We start from the raw sequence: 10,059 nt of genomic DNA on the forward strand, positions 1-10,059 counted from the left end.
AATGGAATTCAGTGGAACTTTGTGTTTTTGTTTTTTACAATAATATTGAATAATCTCACAGAATGTCTTCAATTTATAAAGTCTTTATTTTTATTTACTAAAGTCAAAAGGTTAATAATTCTACTACATTTTGCATTTCGATTAATTAAACAATTTGTAAAGTATATCATGTTCTCTATGCTTTAGAAAAAATATATGAATGAAGTATCAACAGTAGTAATGAAGTCACCGGTAAGTATTCAGCTAAGTTAAGTAGTGATTGACAGTACAGTCTGACGCTCGTTGCTGGATATTGTGGGAGGCAGAGATGAGGCCTCTGTCGTAATCAAACCCTGCCGGAAGAAGTCATGTGCTGCTATAGAAAGCTCGAGATTCAACATGGCCACCTGCATGAGAATGCTTGGTGCTTGCAAGTACTCGTACGATAAAGGGGCAATTGTTTCGAAAAATTACTCCAGTATGTTTGCAACTGGGGCTGTTCGGTCTCTGGTGAACGAGACGTCTAGCTGGACTGGACTGGTGGCTAAACGCTCTTATTCTACGAGTGGTACACTTAGAAAAACCTTATGCAACGGCGGCTTTGGTAACGTTATTCCATCAACGACAGGAGCTGGAAGGCTCGGCAAGCTGAACCGATGGGCAAGGGCTACCAGTGTTTTCGCCGCCGAGAGGCAAGTTTTGAATTCGGCTTCACCGTTCCATTCTGATCATCGGAGGTTGTTTGGCAACAAAGGCAGTGGTGCCGGGTTTTCGGGGGAAGATGGGTCGGAGAGCAGTGGATCTGGGGGAGACGAGTCAGGGGGCGACGGAGGAATCCCATACAACTCTCCCCAAATGACAGCTCTCACCCCCATGCTTGTGCCTGAAGTTTTTCCCAACGTGCCACTGATCGCCGTCAGTAGAAACCCGGTTTTCCCAAGATTCATCAAGATAATCGAGGTAAGCTAGCAACCGCTGCTTGGTCTACAAGGACATACGGATGATGCAATAACATCATCTGTCAGAGTAGCCTACAGAGACAGGCCCCTCAACAGAAGACAGTGAATCTGTTCATTACAAATAGTCATATACACTCATGCTTCTTGTTTAATATCAGCTTTGATTGATTACATGACAGTTGAAATCCTTTTTAGAAGCAGCCTGTTGCTGCTTATTTCATCAGCCAGGGGTTCATGACCCTTGCATACACGTCCTTGCGCCATCGACGTTTTTCCAATGTAACAGAAAATGTTATTCTGCCCTAGAGTATAGAGAGAGTGTAGAGAATGTAGTAGATACAGATAAAAAATAAAAAAAATAATACGGATTTGAATTTCCACTCCACACGCAAATCAAAAAAGGTTCCAATAGTATTTGTTTACCATTCACCCCTCCCCCCCCCCCCCCCCTCATCCAATCGTGTGTATCTAGGTGAAGAATAAGCAGCTGATGGATCTGCTGAGGCGCAGAGTCCGATTGGCCCAGCCGTACGCTGGGGTGTTCTTGAAGAAAGACGACAGGTAACAGAACCTTATGTTGCCTTCCATGTCATTGAGATCTTCTTAATCAGGCATTTCCCGTGTCATGCTTTTTACTTTATCTCTGCTCCGCCTTTATCCCTTTCTCTACATTTATCTACTCCTCCTACTCTTCCCCCCCCCCGCTCTCGCACTCTAACTTTTTGTCTTCTCTCTGTACCTCTCTTTTTTTCTGTCTCTGCCTCTGACTGACTCTCTCTCTCTCTGTCTCTCTGTCTGTGACTCTCTCTCTCTCTATCAGTAATGAGTCTGACATGGTGGAGAGTCTGGATGCCATCTATAACACCGGCACCTTCGTCCAGATCCATGAGATGCAGGACTTGGGAGACAAGCTGAGGATGATAGTCATGGGCCACCGAAGGTACGGAGAACCAGCACCTTAAAGACTCTTAACCTCCACCTTACACCGCCAGAGTAGCCCACACCCAAGATGTGCTCTCCCCTTCTCCCATCTCTCTTGGATCTAAGAGGGATGGATAGGTCCAAGCAAACAGGTGGAAACCTGTCAGTATACGTGAACATCAGCAATTTACTAGCAGTCACAGAGCTAGAGATATTGTAAGGATTGTATCTAGAGCACTTGAGGGACACCACCTCTCCCTGTCTCCTCATCTAGGATTCGCATCACCAAGCAGCTGGAGGTGGAGCCAGACGAACCCACGCCTGTAGCCGAGGCAGAGGAGGCGGGGCAACAGCCCAAACCGCCGCGCAGGAAACCCAAACGCCCGCGCAAGGACCCGCCTGCCTCGTCAGCCGAGGCGATGGAGGAGAACGTGCTGGAGGCGGAACTGCTGCCAGAGGTCGTCCCGCTGCCCTCCTCGGACATTCTAATGGTGGAGGTGGACAACGTGGTCCACGAGCAGTTTGAGGTCACGGAGGAGGTCAAGGTACGAAGGTCGACCCCCCCCCCCCCCCCCCGTGGTTTCACTTCCTGTGTTGCGTCACAATTCAATGGCGCTTCTCGTGTTGCTCGTCTAGTCATTCACACTCTTTGTCCTGTCTCCAGGCCCTGACGGCAGAGATCGTCAAAACAATCCGTGACATCATCGCCCTCAACCCGCTGTACAGGTGTGGACACTAACTATTTTGACTTTTTTTTTTCTTTTTCTTAGTGAGTGTGAGAATCTAAATCTCTCATGATGATTTGACACGTCTGTTTCTAGGGAGTCTGTGCTCCAGATGATGCAGGCGGGGCAGAGGGTCGTCGACAACCCCATCTACCTCAGTGACATGGGCGCCGCTCTGACGGGGGCGGAGTCACACGAGCTGCAGGACGTCCTCGAAGAGACGAATGTAAGTGGACGGGGTTTCGAATGGCGATGCCCATGTTGAGTCGGTGGTGTCAGCCTGTTGTCATGTGACCCACACGATATTTCCCTGTGCGCTCCGCAGATCCCCAAACGTCTGTACAAAGCCCTGTCGCTACTGAAGAAGGAATATGAGCTCAGTAAACTACAGCAGCGTCTGGGCAGGGAGGTAAGTTCCTCACCAGTTTGCGTATTCCTGGTTGTTGCTGATGGTCATTTATCCTTATACTCAAGCCCGGGGCCAGTTCATTTGCCGCAACTTGTACTCAGTAGACCAAGCAAGGCGTACCAGATCCCGTTGACTTACTGTAGGCCTATTTATTGACCTCTGACCCCGCTTGCTGTCTCCCAAGTGTCTCTCAGTCTCATTGTAAGAGTGTGAGTACGGTTGACCTCTGACCTGTCTTTCCTCTTCAGGTGGAGGAGAAGATCAAGCTGACACACAGGAAGTACCTGCTGCAGGAGCAGCTGAAGATCATCAAGAAGGAGCTGGGCCTGGAGAAGGAGGACAAGGACGCCATCGAGGAGAAGTTCCGCGAGCGTCTGAAGGGCCGCACCGTGCCGCAGCACATCATGGACGTCATCAACGAGGAGCTCACCAAGCTCAACCTGCTGGACAACCACTCTTCTGAGTTCAAGTTAGTCCCATAAGGCCCTTGGAAATCCTTCAGAGTCCGAAATTCGTGTCTGAAATGTTTGCGCCGTAAAAAATAAATACAACATGACGTTGTGTCAATCGCACTTACACACTGCCTCCGAAACTTTCGTCCGTCAAAAGAAAGTTTGGATCGGGTTCGATTTTCTGCGTTTTTCGCATCCATAGCCAGCATTTTGATATTTTTGGGGGGTAATTCGGAGCCACGGAATTTTGAGGCTGACGATTGCGAAAAAACACATGCGAAAATGTTGCACTCAGTGTGCTAGGGCCTTTACTGATGTAAGTCTCTCACTGGGTAGGGTCTCCTGAAGGAGATTTGCAATCGACTAATTACTCAACTGCACCATCTGGGCCGGTGCTCAAATCAAATCAAATGTATTTGTATAGCCCTTTTTACACGCAAGCATGTCACAGAGGGCATCACATACGCCCATAGAACTGCCCCTCAACCAACCTAAACCCTCAAGGAAGACAAGGAAGGTGTTCTATCGTTCTGCGATGGGTGCTGCTGTGACTGATCTCACAGTGTTGTGTTTTTGTCTAATAGTGTCTGTTGAGTAAATGTGCTACTCCTTGTGTGCAGTGTGACTCGTAATTACCTGGACTGGCTCACTTCCATGCCATGGGGCACTAACAGTGAGGAGAACATGGCGCTTGGCCGTGCTAAGGAGGTGCTGGAGGAAGATCATTATGGGATGGACGAAGTTAAAAAGCGCATCCTGGTGAGCAGCAACAGTAGGGATTGTCTCGGTTACGTACACGGTCACAAAAACTGAGTTGTGTTTGCCTTTGCTAAATCCAACATTGACTAACCTCCCAAAGTATTGTACTTGATGTAAACCTGGCCTGGGAAAGTATGGTGGAATTTTCTGTTTTCCTGGAAATGCTGGTCCTAAGCCTTTGGCTAACTAGAACTGGAACTGAAAGGCCTGCATTGTTGTTAATATGGGCTTAATCCTTCACAAAAAAACAAAACAACCTGGATCTTTTATCCTTGTTCCCTCTCTTCCCCCTCATCCTATACCCCCCCCCCTCCCCCCCTGTAGGAGTTCATAGCAGTGAGCCAGCTGCGAGGCTCCACCCAGGGGAAGATCTTGTGTTTCTACGGCCCCCCAGGAGTGGGCAAGACCAGCATCGCCCGTTCCATCGCCCGGGCTCTCAACAGAGAGTACTTCCGCTTCAGTGTGGGGGGCATGACAGACGTGGCAGAGATCAAAGGTCACAGGTGGGGTCTCAGCGGTCGTCACTAACCCCCAAGTAGATACGGGACACTATAACAATCCTTTCGCTGTTCTTCAGAATGGTAAGAAGGCTTACGCCATCTCTCTTTCTCTACCTCTAAACAGGAGAACTTATGTTGGTGCCATGCCCGGGAAGATCATTCAATGCCTAAAGAAGACCAAGACCGAAAACCCTCTGGTTCTCATAGATGAGGTGAATATTGCCGTCAGTGAACTGTTGGCGTGGTGATGATCATGCGCACGGTTGGTCACCGACCGTTCTCTGTCGTGGTAGGTGGATAAGATCGGACGTGGTTACCAGGGCGACCCGTCCTCCGCGCTGTTAGAGCTGTTGGACCCTGAACAGAACTACAACTTCGTGGACCACTACCTGGACGTGCCTGTTGACCTGTCCAAGGTACGTGCGAGATGGGTCCGACCTGTCTATCCGTCGTCTGTTATTTCACCTGGGGTTTCACACCAAGTGGATGTCTGTTTAAATCCCTCCCCTTCTCCATCCAGGTGCTGTTCATTTGTACGGCTAACGTGACTGACACCATCCCAGAGCCACTCCGAGACCGCATGGAGATGATCAACGTGTCTGGATACGTGGCCCAGGAAAAGTTAGCCATCGCTGAGGTACTGCAGCACAAGTCCTAGTCTGATGGGCTTTCTGTACTGTTAGACTCAATCTAGGGTGAATGGCCACAGGGATAGAGTCATTGTGACTACAGATCAAGAAGGTTCAAATCCCTGCCTTTATGTCACTTTGGTTAAACATTCTATTAAAATGAATACTTTACAAATGACATTACATAGTATATTTCCTGTGTGACTGACGGTGTCTGTCTTCTCTTCCAGAGGTACCTGGTGCCCCAGCTGAGGGCTCAGTGTGGCCTGACTGAGGAAAAGACCGCCATCTCCTCCGAGGCTCTGAACGTGCTCATCAAACAGTACTGCAGGGAGTCTGGGGTCAGGAACCTCCAGAAGCAAGTGGAGAAGGTACTGCTCCATTCTTTAAACTTGGATTTTGGCCCAAATCTGTGCATTGGGAAAGTTACAGAAATCCATCCTAACCAAGACCCCCAACGAGGCTGTGGCTTGACAGTGGCGTGTGTGATAAAAACTAAAACACTGATGGCATGTCTGATTCCGTGTCCAGGTGTTCCGGAAGGTGGCGTTCCGTATCGTGAACGGGGAGGAGACAGAGGTTGAGATTACTCCCAGAAACTTGCAGGACTATGTGGGCAAGCCGATCTTCACCGTGGACCGGATGTATGATGTCACACCGGCGGGCGTGGTGATGGGCCTGGCCTGGACCGCCATGGGTATGTCTGGAACTTAAACAACCCCCCCCCCCCCCCCCCCAAAGGGGTCTTTCCTTAGTTCACAGGCACCTTTCTACCAGGATATTAGGTTGTAACAGCTCTGCCCATCTCTCTGCCTTCGCCCTCCCCCTACAGGTGGATCAACCCTGTTTATCGAGACTTCTCTGCGGCGCCCCCGGGAGGCTACGGTTGGTAAGGACGGGCCCCGGGAGGGCACCCTGGAGCTGACGGGGCAGCTGGGAGACGTGATGAAGGAGAGTGCCAAGATTGCCTTCACCTTTGCCAGAGCCTTCCTCATGAAACAACAGCCAGACAACACTTTCCTGACTGAGTCCCACATGCACCTGCATGTACCTGAGGTGAGGGGACCCTTCCATTCGTTTTTTGTAAACTTTATTTAAACCTCCAGTAACAGTTGGTAGGAAAAAATAAGGGATTAATCCGTAATCACCTAAGTACGATCACATTACAAATCGCATGCAGTCCCAAATATAGTCATGAATAGAGTCAACTGTTGGCAATTGGTGTGAAGGTTGTATTTTTGACGTTGTGATGTTGTTTCAAGGGAGCCACTCCCAAGGATGGTCCGAGCGCCGGCTGTACTATCGTCACGGCGCTGCTGTCCTTAGCAACCAACATGCCGGTGCGTCAGAACGTGGCCATGACCGGGGAGCTGTCCCTGACCGGAAAGATCCTGCCTGTCGGGGGCATCAAGGAGAAGACTATCGCTGTGAGTCATACAACAACACATAGAATAGACCCTGATACGTAGTACAACATGTAGTACGGTTACTTAAGTGTGTTCCTACCCTGTGTTAGCCTCTTGTGTAGCCTGATGTTGTCATACTCATAATTCTAGTCAGAATATGAGTCTGATACCGCTCCGTTGGGTTGTGAGTATGGGGCGTGTTTCAACCGAACCCTGAAAAAAAATGCCTCTTCGCTCAATTGGATAGACCAACAACCAATCAGAGCAACGTAGTATGTTAACTTTTACCGAATCCCGTAGGAAGGACGGCAAAAACATATTTTCCATCGACAAATGCCTTGATCGCGTTCCTCTTTCAAAATGAATGCGCTGTCGATGTCTTCTAAAACAGACTCGATGGCAGAATGTACACATCTCAGCTCTCCTGTGGCAGCCATGTTTGTTGAAAACAAATTCAACCCAAGGGGTCTTTGGTGACGTGGTTGATTACATTAACGTTGATCATCTGTCCATCATCGTATAAAGCCCGCCCTGACAATTTGTTTAGTCCGAACAGCTCTTGTTCGTTTTTCTCCAACCGAGCGACCCCAGACCCAACTTCCAGACCAAAAGAAATTGTGGGCGTGGCTTCAGCTGGCACCCAGGCCACCTCTTGTGTACATTGTGTTAATTCCGTGTACTGTCTGTTTGCTCCTCCAGGCAAAGCGTGCCGGCGTCACCTGCCTCATCCTGCCCGCAGAAAACAAGAAGGACTTCACGGACCTGCCAGACTTCATCACGGAGGGCCTGGAGGTGCACTTTGTAGATCACTACAGCAAGCTGTTCAGCATCGCGTTCCCCCAGCAGTGACCAGGAGATGGAGACTGAGACACTGGCAGGAAACTCTCCCTCTGCTGCTGAGGACTGAAGGACAGATGAAGTTGTGTAGATGATTGACAAGCACACCATTTTGTGGGCACTGTACGACACTCTTTGGGAACATGTGAGTTCTTCAGAAGACTGGACCTCATAGCAGAACGGAGCCTGGTGGGCCTCAGATTTCAGGACCATAGTGAAGATCCCCAACAAACCATCACCAGTTGGGATTATGACCTTGCTGCCACGCAGCCTAGACTTTTTTTGTATCTATCAAATATGTATGACATTATATATAACTGCTGTAAATGCCTGACTACGGTTTAAATTTGCGTCAGTTTGGTTACTCTTCACACTAAAATCACTTCTTGTGACAGGTGCTAACATGTAGATGGCCATAAAAGATTTCATAAATTATGGCTTTGTGATTTTGGCATTAGAAACTGTTTTTGTTCAAAAGGTGAGACTGGTGTTCCTAAATTCAGTTAATGATTGATACTTGACACCCTGGACTTCAGCCACCTGCTCTACTTTGGTTCTGGATAAATGGGCCAGTAATGATGACATCACTTCCACTCTGGTGAATGATCCTCTCAAATCAACACTTCATACTTATGGGAGAAGGCTTTGTAGAACATATTTGATTACAAAACATCCCACATCTTGGCAGGCTTCAATGCACTCGTAAAACTTAAATTCAAGACACGGGTAGGCAACATTTCTTTTGTGAAATACAAATATTTATTTGCCCCAACGATGGTTTAATCCTTCTTGGCGGCGGCCTTCCTCATTGCGGCCAGAACGTTGCTCAGCTCCTCCCTCTTTCTCTTGGCGCGGATGTGAGTTCCAATCTGAGGGACAGATCAGAAGATAATCAATATTTTAATTGCTTTGAATACAAACATCTGCTGATTTACACAACATCCACAGTCCTAACCTCTCACTGATGTAATGACAAATGCTACAGAATGCCTTTGACCAGTGGGTATCAAGAGATGGTTCATCGTGAGTTTTTGTATTTTAAAGTCTAGTTATTCGTGTGTGAGGTAATTCAACAGATTCAGCCAGCCATACTTCAGCCCGCATTATTGTCAAAGCAATCATCGGCATCATTACATAGTGTGATACTTGGGCACTGCACTGACAGCATCTTTTAATACACTCCAGTCTTAAGTTGGCTAGGTCCTTCCCCAAGCAAAGTAGCCTTTACAGTGGAGAGAGACACTCTTACCCTCTTCTTGATGAACTTGAGGGCACGCTTATCCTTGGACACCTTCAGCAACTCCATGGCACGCCTCTCGTAGGGGGCGAAGCCGCACACCTCGCGGATCATGTCACGCACAAACTTGCTGTGCTTGGTCAGGCGCTGAACAGGACAAAAGGTAGATGGGGCACCATGATTTACATTATACAAATAACAGACCAACTGACCTGGGTCAGGTCGTAAAGTTAACGCCCCACAAGGACTCCAGTGCACATCCCACTTCAACTGCACGCAAGAGAACCATTACTTAATCACAGCCTGCCTGACAAGATTTGTTTTCTAAACGTCAACATGTTGCAGGCCTGCTACTTACCCCTCGTCTCCGACCGTGTTTTGGCGCAGTGACGTTCTTTGTTACCGGGTGGCCTTTGTTAAGGCCCACGGCCATAGGATACCTGATAGCCATGTCTGTCAAAAAAAAGTTTACAAAAAAAGAAGCATTTACTGAGATTAGACATGTTAAACGTAATGTAAGGAGCTGGCTAGCTAACCAGTCAACGTTTCCAATGAGACAAGAAACTTAAATGACACGGAATTGATATTAACTACGGTAGCGACAAGATTTACCCTAGGAACCATATGTATACACTATAATTTACGTTTTAGCAAGTCTTGCGACAATACGGGTTTTATTCGTTGACCAAGGCATGTAAGCACATCAACTTCAGGCTGAATTTAACACTTTGTCTCCCACGGATACATAGCAATATCACATCAGTGTGTTTGTCAATATTTCTACTATACATATCTTATAGCATATCTGACGATACCTCACTGATCGTTGTGATTTTTAATGGATTTCGGGATCTTAAAATTGGGCCGTAAATGTCTTACCTGCTTACTACAATGGCGGACAAACCGGAAGGACTGTTTGGCAGTGAATGCTGGGTAATGAGGGCTTATTTTCGAGGAATTTGTTGTAGCTTTATGTAGCGCCTCCTGTGGATAGGGGTTAACTCTGGTCACGTTCTTATTACTGTAAAAAAAATAAAGAAACTTACGATAGTAATAATTTTGAAATTATAGTTCACTGTTTTCTAATGAGGTTCAAAGAAATTGTTTTTTCGGGAGTTAAATTGACTTGCTTTGGTAACATCATTAATACAGTTTGAATTTAGGTTGGAAATCTGGTAAAAATGTCCATAGTGCCACCCCACCAACATTTATATTCTGAGGAGGACAAAAGTAGATTTATATTCCA

At 47.5% G+C, this 10,059-nt stretch overlaps 2 protein-coding genes across 2 annotated transcripts; one reads left to right on the plus strand and one right to left on the minus strand.

The window, feature by feature from the left end:
• Positions 1-308: 308 nt before the first annotated feature.
• Positions 309-8,011, plus strand: lonp1 (lon peptidase 1, mitochondrial). The gene is made up of 18 exons (XM_047026906.1): positions 309-939; positions 1,411-1,499; positions 1,759-1,878; positions 2,134-2,404; positions 2,524-2,585; positions 2,681-2,810; positions 2,910-2,993; positions 3,242-3,462; positions 4,066-4,204; positions 4,529-4,707; positions 4,829-4,916; positions 4,998-5,120; positions 5,225-5,341; positions 5,564-5,704; positions 5,865-6,030; positions 6,166-6,389; positions 6,596-6,760; positions 7,439-8,011. Exons 1-18 carry the CDS (start codon positions 379-381, stop codon positions 7,586-7,588), a joined length of 3,030 nt encoding a protein of 1,009 aa, XP_046882862.1. The 5' UTR covers positions 309-378; the 3' UTR covers positions 7,589-8,011.
• Positions 8,012-8,312: 301 nt separating this feature from the next.
• On the minus strand, positions 8,313-9,797 carry rpl36 (ribosomal protein L36). The gene is made up of 4 exons (XM_047026908.1): positions 9,693-9,797; positions 9,172-9,266; positions 8,826-8,960; positions 8,313-8,445 (listed from the first exon to the last, which is right to left on the minus strand). The coding sequence occupies exons 2-4, from the start codon at positions 9,262-9,264 to the stop codon at positions 8,356-8,358; spliced, it is 318 nt and encodes a 105-aa protein (XP_046882864.1). The 5' UTR covers positions 9,265-9,266; positions 9,693-9,797; the 3' UTR covers positions 8,313-8,355.
• Between the last annotated feature and the right edge of the window lie 262 nt (positions 9,798-10,059).

Source organism: Hypomesus transpacificus, chromosome 10, assembly GCF_021917145.1.
Source record: "Hypomesus transpacificus isolate Combined female chromosome 10, fHypTra1, whole genome shotgun sequence".
Classification (NCBI taxonomy): Eukaryota; Metazoa; Chordata; class Actinopteri; order Osmeriformes; family Osmeridae; genus Hypomesus; species Hypomesus transpacificus.

Excerpts from the sequence above, each read along its gene's own strand:
- rpl36 (XM_047026908.1), bottom strand. The coding sequence starts at position 9,264 with ATGGCTATCAGGTATCCTATGGCCGTGGGCCTTAACAAAGGCCACCCG. Across the intron at positions 8,961-9,171 it reads AACACGGTCGGAGACGAGGG|CGCCTGACCAAGCACAGCAA; the intron begins GTAAGTAGCAGG and ends TGTCCTGTTCAG. Across the intron at positions 8,446-8,825 it reads TCAAGTTCATCAAGAAGAGG|ATTGGAACTCACATCCGCGC; the intron begins GTAAGAGTGTCT and ends TCTGTCCCTCAG.
- lonp1 (XM_047026906.1), top strand. The coding sequence starts at position 379 with ATGGCCACCTGCATGAGAATGCTTGGTGCTTGCAAGTACTCGTACGAT. Across the intron at positions 2,405-2,523 it reads AGGTCACGGAGGAGGTCAAG|GCCCTGACGGCAGAGATCGT; the intron begins GTACGAAGGTCG and ends TCCTGTCTCCAG. Across the intron at positions 4,708-4,828 it reads GCAGAGATCAAAGGTCACAG|GAGAACTTATGTTGGTGCCA; the intron begins GTGGGGTCTCAG and ends ACCTCTAAACAG.